The sequence below is a fragment of the Garra rufa genome, chromosome 8 (assembly GCF_049309525.1).
Source record: "Garra rufa chromosome 8, GarRuf1.0, whole genome shotgun sequence".
Classification (NCBI taxonomy): Eukaryota; Metazoa; Chordata; class Actinopteri; order Cypriniformes; family Cyprinidae; genus Garra; species Garra rufa.
The window spans coordinates 15301624-15325202 of NC_133368.1; the positions used below are offsets into that span (position 1 = coordinate 15301624).

Here is a 23579-nt window from a genome sequence, read left to right on the forward strand (position 1 = left end):
TGATAAGTTTCTTCAGACAGTTCAGTTCAATGAACAGCTTACACAAATGATTCACCAATTCATTCGAGTTGCTACTTCCAAAATATGACAGGAAGTCCTTTTTTTGTACCGACATAAATGTTCTGTTATTTCTCTTTCTATGTTTGTTCAGACAGTTCAGTTCAATGAACAGCTTACACAAATGATTCACTGATTCATTTGAGTCACTACTTCCAAAATATGAAAGGAAGTCCCTCTTTTAGCGGCGACATAAAGAACAGCTTACACAAATGATTCACCGATTAAATGGAGTCATTACTTTAAAAATGTTCTCAGAATCCTTTAATTTTTGTAGTGAAATAAATATTTAGTCAGTTCTGTTTGCTAGAGTAAGGTGTTTTAACAAACCCATAGTGTTAAGTATTACATTTTAACTAGTTTACATTGATTGTGTCCAATGTTGTCACCCAATATGTCACCCAACTCCCAAAGTACAGTCTGACAAATGCTTTGCAAATTGGTTTGACCAAATCATTAAAAAGAAGTCAGTTACAAAAGACTCACTAAAGAATCAGAAATCGTTACTTATGGTTATTCATTTCCATTCTCCATCCTGCTCTCCCAAAAGGCGTTCTTTTTAACTCTATCTCTAACAGAGCAGCAAATTTATTTTAACAGTTTAATCGGTTTAGCAACGTCTTTTTAAAGTGCAAAGGGCATTTTTTTATTAGTTTAGTTTGCTTAAACGTATGTCCACATGGCCAACGTGCAACAAAGACACTGTGTGCGCTTGTGTTTAAAGCGAGTGGAGGTCTGGCAAATGTGTTTGGTTGCATTCACAGCTCTGACCTGCGGTAAACACAGGTTAGTAAACTGTGCCTTTCTCTCCTGCGCCCTCCCACCTCGCAAGCCCACACTACATCTGTTTTTCCAGATACACACATACACACTTCATTTGTCATGCTGTGATTGTGTGTAGACAAAAGGTGCTGTCGGCAGGCAGATAGTACCGCAGTACTGCTATTAATCACAATTACAGAGAACTCCCCTCCACACACACACACACACACACACACACAGCTTTCTTTTATTTAGATCAGGAAAGCTCACCATTTCCTCTCTCATTTTAAAAATACTGTTCATCCAAAAATTGCATTTCTCTCTTCTGGGGAATATAAAAGATCAATTTTAAATCTGAATAGGTCCTTTTTGAAGCATGAAACTCACATTTTCATAATTATTATTCTTCAGAAATCTGTCTTTTGTCCTCCACAGGTTTTTGAAATGACATAACAGTCAGAAACAGTGACAGATCTGTCATTTTTGAGTGAACTATGCCTTTAATACTCTATATAGCACTCAACCTCTTGTAGGTAACAGAGTGTGTGTGTGTGTGTGTGTGTGTGTGTGTGTACCTGGTATTCATCACGTTGTGGGGACCAAATGTCCCCACAAGGATAGGAATACCAGTAGATTTTGACCTTGTGGGGACATTTCTCAGGTCCCCATGAGGAAACAGGCTTATAAATCATACACAATGAGTTTTTTTGATGAAGTAAAAGTGTGCACAATCTCCTGTGAGGGCTAGGTTTAGGTGTGGGGTAGGTGTAGGGCGATAGAAAGTACGGTTTGTACAGTATAAAAACCATTACGCCCATGGAATGTCCCCATAAAACATGTAAACCCAACGTGTGTGTGTGTGTGTGTGTGTGTCTGTGATTAATGAGTGTGGTGATGTTTAGCTAGCAGCAGGCGGACGGTAGATAAGTCATGTGTTTCAGACCCAATAAACCAGGACAAACCACTGACCCAAACTCTGCAATTCTCTCAAAAGCTGAAATGCTGAGTCTAGAGGCTGAGTACTGTATATGTTCTCTAGCAGAGATCCGAGGGAGTGAATATATATTCATTTATTTCAGATGATGTGTGGTGAAATTCACCTCCATGATGGTGAGAAAGACTTCCTCCGTTGGCTAGAATTTCCTCCCGGGCTGCATGCTACATAACAAAAACAAAAAAGAAACAAATTCTCAAATATCTACTTATTTTAAGCCAAAAATTGAGCCTTTTGTTTGTTTTGAATTTAACAGCAGTACTTAAACCTACAAGTGTAAAGATTAATGGCTAGTCTTTCACTTTCTTAATGTACGTACCTCCACTTTTTCGTAGACGTGAACTGGATCGCTCAGACCCCGGTAATTAAAGGCAAAATAGAAATACACACAAGCACCTGCATCATACGTCTGTGTAACTCTGGAAAGAGGAAAACAGAGACCAATCAAGTTAAAATGATTTTAAATACTTCTAGGAAGTTCCTACTTAATGCACTCAGCAACTTTTTGTTTGCACTGGCTGATATTTTATATTGACACCTAGTGGTGTGGATGTAGCAGCATGCAAAAGTACTATTTTTCAGTTATAGACGCAGAAATGTGCTATTAGCAGTCAGCTTTGATTATTTTTTTTTATATACATTTAATATTTTAAATTAGCTGTTGTCTTAAAATGATTAATTAAATTAAATTAAATTTATTAATTAAAAATATAGAAAAAACAGTAATATTGCAAAATGTTATTACAATATAAAATAATGGTTTCTATTTTAATATACTTTAAAATGTAATTTATTCCTGTGAAGCAAAGCCGAATTTTCATCAGCAAGTGTCACATGATTTTCTAATATGCTTAATTTTTATTACAAGTATCAATTTTGGCAAAAGTTGTGCTGCCAAATATTTTTTTGGAACTGTGATACCTTATTCAGGATTATTTGATGAATAAAACACTAAAAAGAATAGTATTTATTCAAAACAGACATCATTTCTAACAATATAAGTCTTTGCTATCACTTTTTATGAGTTTAACATATCCTCGCTGAATAAATTAACTTCTTCCAAAAAAAGAAGGAATAGAAATTTAATGACCACAAACTTTTAAACGGTAATGTACAGTATTTTGTTAGAAACAAATTTAATTTTAATAAATGCTGTTCTTTTTTTTTTTTTTTTACCTTTTTATTCATCAAAAAAAAGAAAAAAAAAATCCTGAAAAAGTATCAAATGTTCCAAAAAATATTAAGCAGCACAACCATTAATAATAAATCAGCATATTAAAATGATTTTTGAAGGATCATGTGACACTGAACACTGGAGTAATGATGCTGAAAATTCAGCTTTGATCACAGGAATACATTAGATTTTAATGTATATCAAAATAAAATAAAAAAAACATTATTTTGCATCGTAATAATACTTCAAAATATTTTTTTTCAATATTTTTGATCAAATAAATGCAGCCAAGTAACTGAGCATAAAAGCCTAAGAAACGTCTTTAAAAAACATTAAAAATCTTACTGATCCCAAACTTTTGTGCACTTTATACAATTATGTACATTTATTTAACAATGTACAATAATTATATAATTATATACATTCCAAAAAATCTATGCACTGATTTCAAGTTGTTGGGTTTTCTAGAAATTAAGATGCTGGACAAAATGTAGCTAGTTACATTATTATACATCAATTAGATTTTTTTTTGCAAAATCTATAGCTATTCTCCACCAATGGTACACAGAGCATGCAAAATCAACTGTACAGTTCATTTTCACAATCATGATACCAATTTACTATAAAATACAGATTTTTATATGACCAAGGAAGACAAAAGTATTTTTTTTTAAACTAGAAATCAAAATTTCCTAAAATGTACTTAGTTTTCTATTTTTATGTTGGTATACACACCCTCTAACCACTGATTTCTCAGAGGATCATGAGTTTGATGTTTCTTTAATCAGTTATCTTAACGTTCCTCCTGCTAAATCAGATTTACCGCTTCTGTGGGATCTTTTATGCCCCCAGAAAGACACAAAAAGAAAGAGAGGGACAGTGACATGCTTTCTATCCTGGCCCTTGCTTTAGTGACCCTTGACTTTGAGACAGTGAAAGTTTAAGGGCCGTGAGTTTGTGTTATCTGGTTCTGCAGAGGTTAAATGGCCACATCAATCATGTCACACGCAGCTGGATAGCGAAAGACAGGAAATGAATGACTGAGAAATGCACCCAAATCTCCCTCTCTTTCTGTGTGTGAGACGGCAAAGGTGAGATCAGAATGAAGACTGAATTTACTAATCAATATTGCGTCAAAGCGTTAAAGTCGATTTTTACAATTCACTGATGTTGCTGCCAACATTTCTAGCTTTCTATTGATGTATGGTTTGCGAGGATAGAAACATATTTGGCCGAGATTCAACTATTTGAAAATCTGTAATCTGAGGGTGCAAAAAATCTAAATATTGAGAAAATCACCTTTAAAGTTGTTCAAATGAAGTTCTTAGAAATGCATATTACTAAACAAAAATGAAGTTTTAAAATAGTAACAGTAGGAAATGTACAAAATATCTTCATGGAACATGATCTTTACTTAATATCCTAATGATTTTTGGCATAAAAGAAAAATCGATAATTTTGACCCATACTATGTATTTTTGGCTAGTGCTACAAATATAGCCGTGCTACTTACGACTGGTTTTGTGGTCCAGGGTCACATATGTTAACATTTCACATGATTGCTAGGTGCTTACTTATGGACAGTGTATCAAAAGTCAGAGAGATTGATGTGTGTGTCTACCTGCATGTGGAGAGCGGAGGGAACTGTACTCCTCTCTCTTTACACTCTCTTACAATCCTCTCCTTCACATTCCTGCACAAGTCCAAAACCCTGAAAGAGAGACAAAAAATATAAATAATATGTAAAACATCTTATATTTGGGTTATTGGTCTTGTTTCTTCTCACTCAAACATTCAACCAACAAGAGATGAGTTTGGGGATGCTTTTAAATTGTAAATACTTCTCTTGTGTGTTGCACACTTGACTGCTTTAAGTTCATAATCTGCACAGATTCACATGAAGTCTGAAAGTTTGTGTGTCTTTGTGGAAGTTCAAGTTTTTTCTTTGACTTTGTGTCCTTGTAACCTTCCCACCTCCACTAAACCATTCAGACAGAGACAACAAAAGCATCCAAGAGAGTGTGGGCAGCAGTGGGCGACAGAAAGTGCACACTGCAAAAGTGATGGCAAAGCTGTAAAGTACCTGTCCCAAGGCACAGATGTCTCAAACGACTCTCCAATCACATAGTAGTCCATTCCCAAATCCTGCACACATATACAAAGATGTTACACTAATGGACCGAACTTAACTCTGTATTTGAAGATTTTAGTTTTTAAAGTTTTTCACACACACACAAACATATATAATAATTATTCTGCCAAAATAAGATGGATCATACAAAATGCATGCTATTTTTTATTTAGTACTGACCTGAAAAAGATATTTCACATAAAAGATGTTTACACATAGTCCACAAGAGAAAATAATAGTTGAATTTATAAAAATGACCCCGTTCAAAAGTTTACATCCTCTTGATTCTTAATGCTGTTCTTCAGAAAAATCTTTCAGGTCTTACAAATTCTTGGGTTTCTGAGCAATTTTGCTTATTTTAACGCTTTCCAACAATGACTGTATGATTTTGAGATCCATCTTTTCACTCTGAGGACAACTGAGGGACTCATATGCAACTATTACAGAAGGTTCAAACGCTCACTGATGCTTCATAAAGAAAGATTATGCATTAAGAGCCAGGGGGTGAAAACTTTTGAACAGAATGAAGATGTGTAAATTTTTCTGATTTTTCCTAAACATCATATTTTTTTAATTTAGTACTGCCCTTCAGAAGCTACAGGAGATACTTAAATTTTTCCCAGAAGACAAAATAAGTGAAATTTGTGACACATTTAAGGTTACACATAAAAAAAAGGGTTTTATGAAGGTGCATTTTTGGGCACTTTGAAGTCTGTTGTAATTAAGGAGAGTAAATCAGTTTCATAACACACCCGCAGATACGCGATGACAAACGTTAGCATGTATCCCCTCTGACCGTTATCCTCTCCTGCTGCCAGACCCCTAAAACACACACACAGAAACATAACAGAGTACAGGTCACTGGGAAGCGAAGGAGAAAATATATATTATCAGCACAGTCAATGTTGCAAAAGAAAAATTAGGAGTTTGTAGTCCGGTGAACATTTCCTGCATGGACACACACAGAAGAACCGGATCAATAAGGTCAGCTTTGGGATTCCCCTTCTATCAATCACAATCAGCCTCTAATTAAATATTCTCAAAATCAACACAAGCGTTAATGCAGAAATCATTCAATCTGTTCACTCTTTTCCTCACACACCCATCACTGCCACCGAAAGAGCCGTGATGAATGAGGGAGGATGAAAAGACAGAGACAAACGCTAATGCTTCTGTATACAATCAGAGAGATCAGTTAAGGTCAGGGGTCACGACCCTGGTGACCTTTACTGGTGAAACAGTAACTCTGGTTCCATAGAAACAGCACAGATTAGAAGAGCACACAAAAATGAGGTTTCTTACCCGAATTTGGCTGCGATGTCGTAAACCTGTTTTTCGTGCTGCAAAACTTTCCCACGATCCCCTTCGAATAACAGCGTAGCGACACACAGGTGGTGCGGGTCGAATCCTTTAAACTGAGAGTGGTATTACATGGTTAGATGACATGAAATCAAATTTGATCAGTAGATTTATTCTGAAAAAAAAAAAAAAAAGTGACAATCTTTTATCAAAATGTATGTGCCTTTGACATGCTCTGCCTCTAAAATTAGATTTCATTTCTGTTTTTATTTCAAGGCTGTGTGCGCAGAAAAACAATCTTACCCAATAATATCATAGCCTACTTTACAGAAGGCAATCAAATCAGTGGAAAAAAATCAATAGCAATATGTCTTGCTTTGACTGGAGAATGACTGACCAAGTATTTTAGAAAGCAGAGCGGTGAAATGGCAGTACAGATAAATACTGAAATCCTTTAGTAGCTGTGATGTGAAGAATAGAAAAAATGACACATCTACTCACTGTTCATTATTCTAAAATGTTAAATAAATATAGTAAATAAAATAGTTTTCAAAATGATATATGTGTATGGGAATTATGTAGTGAACAAAACACACACATAAATAAACATCCTTATATTTAAGGATGTAGTAATCAAAAAAATAAATAAAATAACAATAAAACAAATCAAAACATCAAAAAACACAAACCAAAACAGAACAAACCAGACCTTTTAAGTTTCTTTGACAAAAAAACCCCTAAAACAAACCAAAAACAAAACAGAACACACAAAACAAACTTGACCTAAATTAAAGCAAACCCAACAAAACAAAATAACAAAAAACATCATTTAAGTTTCTTTGACAAAAAAAAAATCAAAATCAAAACAAAACAAAACAAAACAAAACAAAACAAAACAAAAACAAAACACAAAACAGAACAAACACACCTAAACTAAACTAAGGTTGCAAAAGGGGTGGAGAATTTCCAGTAAATTTTCGGAAAAATTCCTAAAAGATTCCAAAAAATCCTGGAATGTTTCCAAAATTTCTGGAATGTTTCCGAAATTTACTAGAAATTTTCCACCTTTTTGCAACCCTAAACTAAAACAAAACAAAAAACATAATATTTGTTTAATATATAAGTTGTCAAAAAAAAAAAAAAAACAGAACAGAACAAATCAAACCAAAAACAAAACAGAACAGAACAAACAAACCAAAACTACAAAACGAACTAAAACAAAACAAACAAACAAAAAAAACTCATATTTAAGTTTAATAAAAAACAAACAAAAACAAAACAGATCAAACCAAACTAAAACAAAACAAAAAAACTAATATTTAAGTTTCTTTGACAAAAAATCTAAACAAAACAGAACAAACAAAACAAAGCTAAACTAAAACAAAACAAAACAAACAAAAAACATATTTAGGTTTGAAAAAAAAAACACATAAAAAAACTAAACAAAATAAACCAAAAACAACACAGAACAGAACAAACCAAGCCTAAATGCAAATAAAAAAACACAACAAAACCAAAAACAAAACAGAACAAACCAAGCCTAAATGCAAATAAAAACACAACAAAACCAAAAACAAAACAAACCTAAACTAAAACAAAACAAACAAAAAACATGTTTAGGTTTGACAAAAAAAAAACACATAAAAAACTAAACAAAATAAACCAAAAACAAAACAGAACAAACAAAACAAATCTAAACAAAACAAACCTAAACTAAAAAAAAAACTAGCTAAAAAAACACAACTCATATTTAAGCTTTAAAAAACAGAACAACCAAACACAAAACAAACAAAAAAAACCCCTCATATTTAAGTTTATTTGACAAAAACAATCAAAACAAACCAAAAACAAAACACAACAGAACAAACAAAACATATAAGAACAAAACAGAACAAACCAAACCTAAATGCAAACAAAACAAAAACAAAACACATAAAAACTAAAGAAAATAAACCAAAAACCACAACATATAACAGAACAAAGTCTAAATGCAAACAAAAACAAACGAAACAAAACAGAACAAAAAAAACAGAACAAACCAAACAAAAAAAACTCACATTTAAGTGTCTTTGACAAAAAAAAAAATCAAAACAAGCCAAAAACAAAACACAACAGAACAAACAAACAAACCAAACCTAAACTAAAACAAGACAAACAAAAAAAACAAAACAAAAACTAAACACTATCTAAACAAAAATCTAAACAAAACAACAACAAAAACTAAACAGAACAAACAAAAACAAAACTCATATTTAAGTTTTTTTATTTAAGTTGTCTGATTCTGTTCACTCTAGAGATTCAATCAGCCAGCTTCATGAACTGCATTCTGGGATGCTGTATATGCTCTTCCTCTAAAATAACTTTTTATTTCTGATTTCAATTCAAAGCATTTTTGAGTGGGATAAAAGAATATTACAAACAAACAAACAGTGAATAAATAATTTAATAAACCCAACTATATTTAAATTCTGATCGTTTGATTCTGTTCACTTAAACAACATTTAATCAACCAATTTAATTAGGGACCTTCTAAGATGTTTCATTTCGGTGAATAAAACAATGTTAACCAATAATTTTATTATCACAAGTGCATAAAAATAAATCTTGCACAAGCTCCCTGCTTTAAATGCAGAATACTGTGACTGACCAATCAGAATAAAGTATTCTAGAGAGCAGTGTAATAGTACCTAAATGTTGTCTTGACACACATTTACGGTTCTTTCTCACCTTTGTGATGTAGAATTTTTTCAACCCATCCAAGAACGATGTGAATATGGAGGACACTTGTGGCTTGAGTGCATGACCTGTCAAAACATTAAAAACATTACTAAACCCCAGTATTAAATATACAATCATTTAGCATTTTTGTGCAGTCAAAAGCTTCCTCCCTTAAAAAAAAAAAAAGAGAGAAACGAATGGCTCTCGTACTGTTCTAATGTCACCAAACATCCCTCAGTTTTGCCCCTTGGATTTCCCAGAGGCCTTTGTGTCAGATTTATTAGCGGTGTGAACAATAGCACAGTAATGACTGGGACAGAGAGGGAGAAAGAGCGAGAGGCAACGCAGTGAGGATGTTTCACAGGGGGTTTCTCATAAATCATCCTGATAGCAGCTCCTCTGATAAGAAATGCCGCTAAATCTCACACACACAGTCAGATTCACCTCAGAATGAACAGAAAATCTCAGATAAATCCAAATCAACTGAAAAACTGACATGAATCTGTGTGAGAAATACATCAAACATGCTTGTCACGACACAGCCGTGGCCTAGAGTTTAGCATGCAAACGTGGGAGGCACAAGTTCACTTCCAGCTTGTGTTGTGTCCACACACACACTCCCCCCTGTCTCTCGCTATCATCGTAGTGTTTATTTACATCCAAGAATTAGAGCCCTGCACAGGCCTAAAATCTAGGCCCTACCTATATAATGTGCGCTGTTAGACGCACTTTACAGGACATGGAGGCACCATCGCAAACCCCATGTAAAGGGGTCTACTTTTATTTGTGTGCACTCACAATATCAACAAAACGCTGTGCTTTTATAAAATAAAGACAAAAACAGGATGTGCTTTCTGCAGTTTAAGCAGGAGCTCTTCTCATAAACCGAAACTCAGTGAATACTAGCCTCACTGACTTGATAAATATATTTATAGAAAGCATTGAATTACTAAAAAAAAAAAAAAAAAAAATTAAATAATGAATGAACAAGCAACTTGTTAGGATAGTCCCAAATTAATTATGAAGACGAAAAATGGAAGTAAGGCAACTTTTATGCAAGTGAATTGTTAGTTTTTGGAGGTTATTGGATGATGTCTAAAATTACAAATTGGTGCATTAATAAAAACTTCACAGATTACAGTATTTAATTTAATTTAATTTATATAGTATAGTACAGTATAGGATATTGTATATTAACTATTTAGCAACAGCATCAACTATGCCTCACCTAATCAGAGTTTAAATATTTGAACATTTTAATATTAGTAATGTTAGTATTAGTATTAATAGCATTAATAATAGTATTACCTTTTTAACTTTTTTTGTGGTTTGGCATTTATGTTTTTTGCATCCTGTCTTTCGCTTTTGCATTTTAGCATCCAAGTAAAAATTAAAAATAAAAAAATAAGCAAACATATTCCAATGAGTTGAAGTTCGTTTAAGTTCTATATTTAATTCATTGATTTTTTTTTCTAACCCCAAAACAGCCATTACCACAGTTATGTAAATAGTACTGGGCAACGATTAATCGCATCCAAATTAAAAGTTTTTGTGTACATAATATAAGTGTGTGTACTGTTTATTTATTATGTATATAAAAATACACACACATGCATGTATATATTTAAGGAAAATGTTGTTTATATATTAAATATATTTTTGATACATTTTATTACACATAATAAATATTACTATTAACACTATTAATAATAATTATATTATTTAGACAAAAACTTTTATTTTAGATGCGATAGTAATAGATAAATATTTTTTCTTAAAATCTATCAATATACACTACCATAAAAAAAAGTTTGGGGTCATAATTAAATTGTATTTAATAATTTTAATTTAATTTAATTTAATTATTTTTTGTAAACAAATTAATACTTTTATTCTGCAAGGATGCAGTAAATCGATCAACTGTGACAGTGTTTATAATACAGACAAAAAAAAATGTTCTTTGGAACTTTCTAATCCTAAAAAAGTATCATGGTTTCCAAAAAAATAAAAAATACATAGTGCAAGAGTTTTGCAACACTGATTATAAATGTTTTTGAGCAACAAATCAGCATATTCAATTTCTGAAGAATCACGTGACACTGAAGACTGGAGTAATGATGCTGAAAATTCAGCTTTGCATCGCAAGAACAAATGGCATTTTAAAATATATTAAAATAGAAAACAGTTCATTTTTAAAATTGTACTAATATTTCACAATAAAACTGTTAAATTCAACTGATTAACTAGTGTAACTTTACGATGATATAAAATTACTTTATTCTGAGACATAGTTTTTTGGTCATACACTTTTCAGTCATTTCAGTCACATTTAATCCCAGTGACCTTTAGTTTGTAAGGATCCAAACCCATACAATGCCATTCAGAGATTACAACGCTAATGCGTCTGAACGCGCTACAACCCTCATTACCTCCCTCTTTCTTCTGGTTGCGATTATAACAGATATAAAAATAATACAGCCACACTTCTGGGCCTAAAGAGTGTGCATGCTGCAAAAAGCATTATGATTACAGAGACCGGAGTCTTCATTAAAGAGTCAATACATCTCTCTGCCTCTCAGAAGTGCACCGTGGATGAAAACACAGAGCCGAACAGGAGTTAATGAGATCCCTGGAGACGGGGGGAACTTTTCCAGATATATCTGGCAACCCCTCACAAATTCCCCCACATCTCCGCATGTAACGTTATAAACCTCGGCTGCACTGTGAGCTTAATTGCTGCCAGGGCCATTTTTCATTGTTCCTGAATTGTGTGTTTGTGCATTCGCTCGCTCATTCGTTCGCTGCTCAGCTGGTAAAATAATGATCAATTTCGCTTTATACGAGGCGGCGCGAGAGGGGGTTCTCCAGAGATAAATTACACCAGACCAAATTAAACCACTTGATGTAATGAATACACAAAACAACAACAACAACAAGTAATAAAACCAAAACAAAGCTCTCAAATGCTAAATCTTCCAATTCATCTCTGTGGAGCGGGACATGAAAACAGATAACTGTCTCTGCAGCCAGAAATGGATTGTAACTGATGACTGTGGAAACTGGCTCTCTGTGTCTCTCTGCTGCTTGCTTCTCAGTATTATATGACCACTCAGGTGATGTTTGGTTATGAATATACAGCGCTACTGGACAAAACAATGGTGCCTCTTAGCTGAACGGGTTGGAAAAGGTGTTTGTAATGTCACAAAATGCTCAAGGCTTGGCTCATGAATATTAATTAGGCTTTGCCCAAATAATTTAAAATGATAAATTGATTTTGAAATCAGGTTTGTGGCAGAGTAGTTACTAAAATGCAAACAACAGCATTAACATAACTGTATAAATGTTCAATAAACAAATGTATACACACACATATATACATATACATATATATATATATATATATATATATATATATATATATATATATATATATATATATATATATATATATATATATATATATATGTGTGTGTGACCCTGGACCACAAAACCAGTCGCTGGGGTATATTTGTAGCAATAGCCAAAAATGCATTGCATGGGTCAAAATTTTAGATTTTTCTTTTATGCCAAAAATCATTAAGAAATTAAGTAAAGTTCATGTTCCATGAAGATTTTTTTGTAAAATTCCTACTGTAAACATATCAAAATGTAATTTTTGATTTGTAATATGCATTGTTAAGAACCTAATTTGGACAACTTTAAAGGTGATTTTGATTGGTTTTGTGGTCCAGGGTCACATATATATTAAACCAGTACTACTTTAGCATCCAAAATAAAAGATTTTGTTTACATACTATATGTGTGAGTACTATGAATATTTATTATGCCTATATAAAAACACACATGTGCATGTACAGTTGCAATCAAAATTATTCAACCCCCTTGACCTACAAGACATTTTGTGAAAACAATTATACAAAGGCATCAGTAGACTATTGGAGAAAGTGTATTAATACACATTTGAGTGATTTTGAGAATGTAACTTGATGAATAATGAAAAAACATATCTAATTGGCTCTAAACGTTCATGTTCAAAATTACTCGACCCCCAAACGTCAAACTTGGTGCAGAATCTTTTATTCCTTAAAACCACCAATAAATGCTACTTGGAAGTGCTTAGAAGCTTCTGCTAATTTCTACTGCAATCTTGGCCCATTCCTCGCCTGAAAAGCTTTCAGATCACTGATAATCTTTGGTGTTCACTTTGCCACTGCTTTCTTCAAATTCAACCAAATATTTTCTAAAAGAATTAAATCTGGAGACAACATTTTATGACTGATCCCTGAACCAAGCATTAGTAGATTTGGAAGTTTACTTTGGGATGATTGTCCTGCGGGAAAGTCCATTGATCATTAGCTTCAGTCTTTGCACCAAAGACATAAATCCATGATATAATTTACACAGACATGTTTCCCACTTCCTGCTACAGTAAAATAACAGAACTGGTCCACCTCAATGTTTGATGGTGAGATAGTGTTCTTCTTATAAGCATTGCCTTTTTTTGCTCCAGACATACGGCTAATTCCTAGGTCCAAAAAGTTCCAGTTTGGTCACATCACTCCAAAAAAACATTCTTCTAGAACTCTACTGGTCAATCCAAATGAATTTTAGCATGTTCAAGTCGGCTTTTTTTCTTCTTTGTCAAGAGTGGCATTCGGCAAGATGCCTCAACATGAAGGCCATACTTGTCTTTTCCCCTCCTTTCTTTGGGTCATCTTGCAAGTCTTTGGCTGTACATTGTAGGTTTTTAAGTTGCTCTGATCAAACATTTTGTAATATTGTCCAAAGATTTTCCTGGTACAACACACTTTAAACTAGGGAATAAGGCTGTCAGCTGTGTCTCTACAATCTTTAAATGTCTTAGAAAACTTCAAGTAGCCTTAGACTTTCTAATATAATAAAACTACTCTCTATAGCTTTTGTGAGAGCTCTGTTGACTTTACCATATTTGCTACTCAACTGCAGCACATGCACTAATTCTGTTTTTAATAGAGTTTCTAAAGGCTTAATTGTGTTTTAAAACAATTTTGTTCCCTACCATAAAATAAGTCACTTAAAACAGCAATGGTGAAAAGGGGTTGAATAATTATGAGCTGTGTTATTTTAAAAAAAATCCTCCTATAATGCAAAAACATTACATTATATATATACACTGACATTATCACTTTTAATATGCCAGTAAACTGTTGTAAATGCCATTTTTATAAAGTCCTGGATCTTCAGAAAAGCTTGTATTTGTAAAATACTGCAGTCTTTGGGTGGTTGAATAATTCAGATTGCAACTGTAATAATAATAATGATAATAATTATGTAGCATATTAAATTATTTATGCAATTATTGCAAGTATTGTCTAACATATTTTATTCAAATATCAGTATCGTCATTCTCATATCAGCCACTGCTTGTTCAAATATTTAGTGTTATGCATGAATCATCAGCTGCACAATAAAAATTATTTGCTGGTCCAGAAGTAATGTTTAATCTGCTATACACAAATATAAATGACAAAACATTACTTCCCAAAGCAAACAGATGATTGCATGTGTAACTGCTCTTTCCTGAGGTTAGTGTGATTGGCTGGAGCAGTCCTGATCTGAGATAAGCCCACACAGGACACAAGGCCTTACTCCCTGCCAGCCCTTCTGTAACCATGACAACACATCCTGCACTCCTACACAGCATGCTTTGCATCACAGTTTTCCCTTCATCTTGGCCCACTTCCTTAAAATGTTTTCTAAGGATCCTAGGGTTTGAAATGAACCCCTGCCAACTCGCTAAATGCGGGTTATTTGGCGGGTTACTTTTCATATGTTATGTTCACTCATTAATTTCAGGGGCAAGTTAATTGACCATATGCACAGACTACTTCCTTGTTTTAGACAAGCCAGCTAAGTCATTTCCGGTCAACTGTATAATGCCATAATTCGAGTGTACTTTGCTTGTTTTCTCTGCATAATCCATTCACAATCAAAGAAAAGTTTTGTTTGTCTAAGAGGACTAAAGATCCATGTATACCGTTTCAAGAATGACAAACCAGAGTTAAAAAAAAAAAATAATAATAATAATACACAGTAAATCGGCTAAATATGCACCAGTCATTGCTATGATTGACAGTACCGGACAAAACTTCTGACAAGCTGATGTAAAAAAAAAAGAGCTGTGCATTAAATGATTCAGCCTAAATTCAGAGTAACAAAACTACGGCAGGAACAAGTTTGTGTGGCTATTTAATAGCTTTTACAGTTCAAGATAAAGCTTAAAAGATGTAAATAAATTATATAAAATATTTCAAATTCATATTGAGTGCATTATTTAATGATTATACCATTAATATTTAACTTATTTAATTTGTAGTGAACTATATATGTTTTTAAATAATTCACCCTTATAGGATGTTTGTGAGGTGTGTGAGGTTATTTATTTATTTATTTTAATGACTTTCTGCACTTGCTATACTATACCTAAGAGCGGTAAAAGTACCACAATTGTTGAAATGGCAGCTGCAGCCAATGATTGATCCTCTGCTGCCATCTTCTGGTTATATTGGTAATTTCATGTCAATTTTATCTTAAAAAGACATTGCTTTCCCTGAAAAGACATTTTCTTCCATGTTGTCTTTATGAATGAAAAGTGAATCTTTGAAGTGAATTTTATTGCACAGCTGTTATATGAATATTACAAGATTTAAAAAATGTGTGACTAGCACGTTATGATAGTGTTTAGCTTTCAGCATTTAAATGTTCAACTATGCAAGTACTCTCCTGGGATTACCAGGCACTGCATTTAAATTATATGTTGTTAAATAATATGCAACTAAATGTTCATGCTGCTATCATTATTTATGATGTTGCAATTATTATTTTTCTCAGTTTCTGATAAGAACAAGGCAGTAGAGGAGTCTCAAGAGCATATTTAGCACATATAAAAATGAGCTTCAGCGGAAGTTTACGAGCTAGCTTATCATTATGTGGAAGTTCTAAGAAATGCTCCTCCGTGCATATGGTCAATTTTAGCCAAATCTGTGCAGAATCAGATTTAGTGCAAATACTGAATTTGTGAGTCATCATGATACAATAAATACAGCCTAATTGCGCAGCATCTGCGCATATCTAGCTTACTTGAACATACCCACCAAATAACAGCATGGTGGACGCGCTGGTTTCCTATGCATTGAAGCAGTAATGAAGAGTCAAAAAACAAATGAAGATTCAAACTGTGTCACCGGACGTGAGCGGAAAAAGTTAAATTCAAACCCTGAATACACACTAACTAAAATATATATTGATTTGTTTAGCATCCCAACACTTAACCAATGATTTGCAACTTTTTTGTGATAACTGGATAAGGCTTTATGACATAATTCAAAGCATTTTCTTGAAGTAACCCCTGATATTAAAATCTACAGTATATTTAGTCGGCCAAAATCTAATGGGTTTAGTTACAGTTGCAGTGTAATGCATTTGTGACCCTGGACCACAAAACCAGTCATAAGGGTCAATTTGTATAATTGAGATTTATACATCATCATTATAAGCTTTCCATTGATATATGGTTTGTTAGGATAGGAAACTATTTGGAAAATCTGGAATCTGATGGTGCAAAAACAACAACAAAAAAAAATCTAAATATTGAGAAAATCTTTTAAAGATGTCCAAATTAAATTCTTAGTAATGCACATTTCTAATAAAATATGAAAAACAATTTTATGGTAGGAAATTTACAAAATGTCTTCATGGAACAAGATCTTTACTTAATTATCCTAATGATATTAGGCATGAAAGAAAGAAAATCAATTATTTTGACCCATACAATGTATTTTTGGCTACTGCTATAAATATATCCGTGCTACTTAAGACTGGTTTTGTGGTCCAGGATCACATTTATTAAGCCTTTCTCTAAAATTACTGAAGAACTTGCATAGGCTTGATATTTAGGTTTTATCATGATAGACAGATTTGACTGCTGTGACACGCAACATGCCTTTATATTAAAATGAAATAAAACCACTTCTCAAAAAGAAACAAGAACTTGGTCTTTTCAATTAAATGCCATTGGTTATATAGACTTACTAGAGCTACTAAAGTGATTCAATCAAGAGCAGTGAGTGATTTTCTGTCTTTCTTATGTTGCTTATTTAACAATAGCAACTAAATTAGGCTGCTGTCCCTTTTAAACCAAATGCACAGATGCAATGAACTGATACATTTCTGATTTTCTCCCAACTGTTTACGTTCATCTAAGACATAACCGAGTGTGTTTATGTGAATATTCGTCAAAACTAACAATTTGACCTAATTTTTTTGTGCTTTTCTCCGTTCATGAGACGCAAAAGACTGCTTGAACTCAAACCGAAATGAGTTCTCTTTTGCGTCGTCAAATTTATCTATATCTACTCTTCACTAACTCCTAGATATTGACATCTTCAAACATTTTAGGGGATGTGCAGCATCTAACCTCCTAACCATGTAACAGATTCATTCTGAATGAATCCCTTTCCAAATCGTCTCTCCCTAACATTATCTTCTCATTTTTATTCATTGATAAAAATGTCAAAAGATTTTCGTCATTCAAAATGAGTTTTTGTTTCGTTATTATGAGATTATCAGTGAATAATGATGTTTTTATGATGAATTTAATAAAGTTGTCACTATGAACTGTCATTGTTAAAGAGCTGTGTAAAGATTCTTCAAAATATCTTTGTTGTCCCACAAAATAAAGTTAGTATTATGAATGAAAAACAAAACTCACCAAACTGAAACTGCTCGTTGTCCATTAGCCGAATGGATGCTGGAGCACATCTCTGAAACAAAAAAAAGAAAATAGAAACTTGCTCAGACAGAAACAAATGAATACATGCAGATGTATAACGACCCTCACCTATAGTTAAAAAAAAAGTCTACAATATTATTATTGCTCAGCAAGTATTTTTTAGGAAACACCTACACTACAGAAAAATGATATTCCAGTTAAAATAAAACCTTATTTTTTAAAGGCAGCCTTGGGCAAAGAGAAACAGTGTAGGTCCTGAATAGCATAATCAATAATTTAATTTTAAGTTTGGATCACAGTTTGTTTATGGACTAATAAGAAGCAGTGCTGTACAGAACGCTAGCACTGCGCTCGCTCATCAATAACGGCTACATCAGCAGCAGGCCCACAGACTAATGAGGAGTCCAGATCTAAGACCATTAGCCAGAGTCTGAGCAGAGCTGCAGGTACACACACTGTAATGAGAGCCGCAGCCTTGTTCGCCACACTTACACTGATACCAGCCTTCAAATCAATGCTGCTCGCAAACACACATGCCACAACACTTCTCAAACATACACCACACCAATTCAGCATGTTAGATGCACGATATGCAGATGTATAATATAGATAAGATACGCTACTAGTAAGCCTAAATCGGTTAATATTATATCAAATAATTATGCCAGTGTAATTTATACTTGTGTTATACTTAATTCTAAATATATACAGTAACGTTCAAAGGTATGAGGCCGTAAGATTTTTAAGAAGTTAAAAAACCAGCAAGGACAAATAAAACTGAACAAGCGTTAAGACATGTATAATGTCACAAGAGTTTTCTATTTGATAACATGCTAGTGCCATGCGTGCCATGTGCTAGCAATTTGTCAAAACATGCTATTGTTGTACTGAAACATCCAAGCAACATGTTAGTGTTAGCAATGTACTAAAGCTAAAACATTCAGAAGAATGTGCAAACATGCTAGTGACGTGCTATAAACATGTTAAAACATACTAGCAACATGTTAAAATGTGCTATAAACATGCTATAAACGTTAAAACATGCTAGCAACATGTTAACGATGTACTAAAGCTACAAACATTCAGAAAAATGTGCTAACATGTTAGTGACATGCTACAAATATGTTAAAACATGCTAGCGACGTTAAAATGCTATAAACATGCAATAAACATTTTAATCATGTTAGCGACATGTTAGAGATGTACTAAAGCTAAAACATTAAGAACAATTTTCTAACATGCTTGCGACATGTTAAATGTGCTATAAACACGCTATAAAACACGCTAGCAAAATGTACTAAATGTACTAAAATATTTCAAAACATGTGGTAACATGCTAGTGACGTACTATAAACATGTTAAAACATGCTAGCAACGTGTCAAAATGTGCTATAAACATGTTTAATCAGGTTAACAACATGTTAGAGAAGTACTAAAGCTAAAACATTCAGAAAAATGTGCTAACATGTTAGTGACATGCTATAAATATGTTAAAACATGCTAGCAACATGTTAAAATGCTTTAAACATGCAAAAAAAAGTTTAATCATGTTAGATGTACTAAAGCTAAAACATTCAGAAAATGTGCTAACATGCTAGTGACGTGCTATAAACATGTTAAAACATGCAAGCGACATGTTAAAATATGCTACAAACATGGTAAATAATGTGAGCAATTTGTTAGCGATGTACTAAAGCTAAAACATTCCAAAAATGAGCTAACATGCTAGTGACATGCTATAAACGTATAAACATGTTAAAACATCCAAGCGACATGTTAAAATATGCTACAAACATGGTAAATAATGTGAGCGATTTGTTAGCGATGTACTAAAGCTAAAACATTCCAAAAATGTGCTAACATGCTAGTGACATGCTATAAACGTATAAACATGTTAAAACATCCAAGCGACATGTTAAAATATGCTACAAACATGGTAAATAATGTGAGTGATTTGTTAGCGATGTACTAAAGCTAAAACATTCCAAAAATGTGCTAACATGCTAGTGACATGCTATAAACGTATAAACATGTTAAAACATCCAAGCGACATGTTAAAATATGCTACAAACATGGTAAATAATGTGAGCGATTTGTTAGCGATGTACTAAAGCTAAAACATTCCAAAAATGTGCTAACATGCTAGTGACATGCTATAAACGTATAAACATGTTAAAACATCCAAGCGACATGTTAAAATATGCTACAAACATGGTAAATAATGTGAGCGATTTGTTAGCGATGTACTAAAGCTAAAACATTCCAAAAATGTGCTAACATGCTAGTGACATGTTAAAATGTGCTATAAACATACTATACACGTTAAAACATGCTAGCAACATGTTAATGGCATGTTAATGTACTAAAAATATTCTGAAAAATGTGCTAACATGCTAATGACATGCTATAAACGTATAAACATGTTAAAACATCCAAGCGACATGTTAAAATATGCTACAAACATGGTAAATAATGTGAGCGATTTGTTAGCGATGTACTAAAGCTAAAACATTCCAAAAATGTGCTAACATGCTAGTGACGTGCTATAAACGTATAAACATGTTAAAACATGCAAGCGACATGTTAAAATATGCTACAAACATGGTAAATAATGTGAGCGATTTGTTAGCGATGTACTAAAGCTAAAACATTCCAAAAATGTGCTAACATGCTAGTGACGTGCTATAAACGTATAAACATGTTAAAACATGCAAGCGACATGTTAAAATATGCTACAAACATGGTAAATAATGTGAGCGATTTGTTAGCGATGTACTAAAGCTAAAACATTCCAAAAATGTGCTAACATGCTAGTGACATGCTATAAACGTATAAACATGTTAAAACATGCAAGCGACATGTTAAAATATGCTACAAACATGGTAAATAATGTGAGCGATTTGTTAGCGATGTACTAAAGCTAAAACATTCCAAAAATGTGCTAACATGCTAGTGACATGCTATAAACATATAAACATGTTAAAACATGCAAGCGACATGTTAAAATATGCTACAAACATGGTAAATAATGTGAGCGATTTGTTAGCGATGTACTAAAGCTAAAACATTCCAAAAATGTGCTAACATGCTAGTGACATGCTATAAATGTATAAACATGTTAAAACATCCAAGCGACATGTTAAAATATGCTACAAACATGGTAAATAATGTGAGCGATTTGTTAGCGATGTACTAAAGCTAAAACATTCCAAAAATGTGCTAACATGCTAGTGACATGTTAAAATGTGCTATAAACATACTATACACGTTAAAACATGCTAGCAACATATTAATGGCATGTTAATGTACTAAAAATATTCTGAAAAATGTGCTAACATGCTAATGACATGCTATAAACGTATAAACATGTTAAAACATGCAAGCGACATGTTAAAATATGCTACAAACATGGTAAATAATGTGAGCGATTTGTTAGCGATGTACTAAAGCTAAAACATTCCAAAAATGTGCTAACATGCTAGTGACATGCTATAAACGTATAAACATGTTAAAACATGCAAGCGACATGTTAAAATATGCTACAAATATGGTAAATAATGTGAGCGATTTGTTAGCGATGTACTAAAGCTAAAACATTCCAAAAATGTGCTAACATGCTAGTGACGTGCTATAAACGTATAAACATGTTAAAACATGCAAGCGACATGTTAAAATATGCTACAAACATGGTAAATAATGTGAGCGATTTGTTAGCGATGTACTAAAGCTAAAACATTTCAAAAATGTGCTAACATGCTAGTGACGTGCTATAAACGTATAAACATGTTAAAACATGCAAGCGACATGTTAAAATATGCTACAAACATGGTAAATAATGTGAGTGATTTGTTAGCGATGTACTAAAGCTAAAACATTCCAAAAATGTGCTAACATGCTAGTGACATGCTATAAACGTATAAACATGTTAAAACATGCAAGCGACATGTTAAAATATGCTACAAACATGGTAAATAATGTGAGCGATTTGTTAGCGATGTACTAAAGCTAAAACATTCCAAAAATGTGCTAACATGCTAGTGACATGCTATAAACGTATAAACATGTTAAAACATGCAAGCGACATGTTAAAATATGCTACAAACATGGTAAATAATGTGAGCGATTTGTTAGCGATGTACTAAAGCTAAAACATTCCAAAAATGTGCTAACATGCTAGTGACATGTTAAAATGTGCTATAAACATACTACACGTTAAAACATGCTAGCAACATGTTAATGGCATGTTAATGTACTAAAAATATTCTGAAAAATGTGCTAACATGCTAGTGACATGCTTTAAATATGTTAAAAGATGCTATAAAATGTGCTATAAACATGTTAAATCTAGGGGTGCACCGATCCGATATTAGGATCGGATATCGGCCCCGATACTGAAAAAATAGCTGGATCGGGGATCGGAAAAATTAACAGATCCACGGGCCGAGTTTTTTTCCTCTTTTTTTTTTTCCTCCGTCGCAGCCAGTGACTGTAGAGCCCTGCACGGGCCTTAAATCGTAGCCCAAGCCCGGCCCTGGCCCAAGATGCACAGGCTGTAGCCCGGCCCTTGTCCGACAGCTTATCAAAAATTTTGGCCGGAGTCCGACCCAAAGCCCGTCTTTTTTTCCGCCAAACAGCTTATACTGTTACAGCCATTAAAATAGACCAGATTTGTATTTAATAGAAAGTTGATGTTTTTTCGTTTCGTTATTTTTATCAGAATAATTTAGAGAAATGTTTGGAGTTTTTTTTGTTTGTTTTTTTAAATGTAAGTTTTAGTTTTTTAAGTGACATCGATATCCAAGCGGTATGTGGTCCACAGTGAGTTTACTCAATTTAAGCTATATGTCAAATCAACGCTTGACTAGTCTACAATACAATCCACAGATATAAAACAAACATCAATATATCACAATGTTAGATTTAAAGTTTATTATCACCATCTCAGAACAAAGGCATTTCAAACAAAAATAGAGAGCAGGGCAGGCAGCTCTGCTGCGCAAAACCGGAACATGCAAAGTCGAAGTGGTAAAGTAAACGAATAATGAACAAATATATAAAGAATAAACAGCCTAATAGCACACATTTCTCTAGGTTAAACGATTAAACTAATATTGTGATATGCTTTAAGTTTTTTTATATCTATGGATTTTAATTTAAATCGTGATGACTTGAGAAGGCTAAATTGTTCTCTCTGCCGCTGGCCGCAATTGGTCGTTACTTAAAAAAAAAAAAACTTGAATATAACAAATAAAAAGTGTTCCAAATTTATTTCTAAATTAACTTTAGAACCTAAATAAATGAAAATAAAAGTAATCACTTTGCTATTAAAAACAGCAGCTGTGTAATTGGCGAAGTGAAAGGGAAAAAAGACCGGTTTCAGTCGGACTCGGGCCAGTAGTTCTGATGAGGCGTTTTTGCAACGAATGTTTGTTTAATAGCCCATTTAACATTGTTATTTAGGCTAGTTTCATATTTAAATGTTTTATTTATTTGATTTATTTTAGCGTTTTGTAGGCTGCTTGTTCACTGACGGAAGTGCTCAAATAAACACGTACGTTTGTTAATAATGTTTGAGCCTCATTTATTTTGGGTTTCAAAATAAAATACATATGTATTTTATATATAGGCCTATATACACAAACGTTATATATAATGTATAAATAATTTATTATAT

General features: G+C 33.1%; 1 protein-coding gene across 1 annotated transcript in view; it reads right to left on the minus strand.

The window, feature by feature from the left end:
- Positions 1 to 23579, minus strand: part of agps (alkylglycerone phosphate synthase) — a 69949-nt gene that overhangs the window by 12458 nt on the left and 33912 nt on the right. The window contains exons 12-19 of the mRNA XM_073845890.1: positions 17885 to 17936; positions 9145 to 9221; positions 6421 to 6533; positions 5871 to 5940; positions 5071 to 5132; positions 4609 to 4698; positions 2133 to 2232; positions 1920 to 1977 (exon numbers count right to left, since the gene is read on the minus strand). Coding sequence (XP_073701991.1) covers positions 1920 to 1977; positions 2133 to 2232; positions 4609 to 4698; positions 5071 to 5132; positions 5871 to 5940; positions 6421 to 6533; positions 9145 to 9221; positions 17885 to 17936 — 622 coding nt within the window. The remainder of the gene's footprint in view (positions 1 to 1919; positions 1978 to 2132; positions 2233 to 4608; positions 4699 to 5070; positions 5133 to 5870; positions 5941 to 6420; positions 6534 to 9144; positions 9222 to 17884; positions 17937 to 23579) is intronic.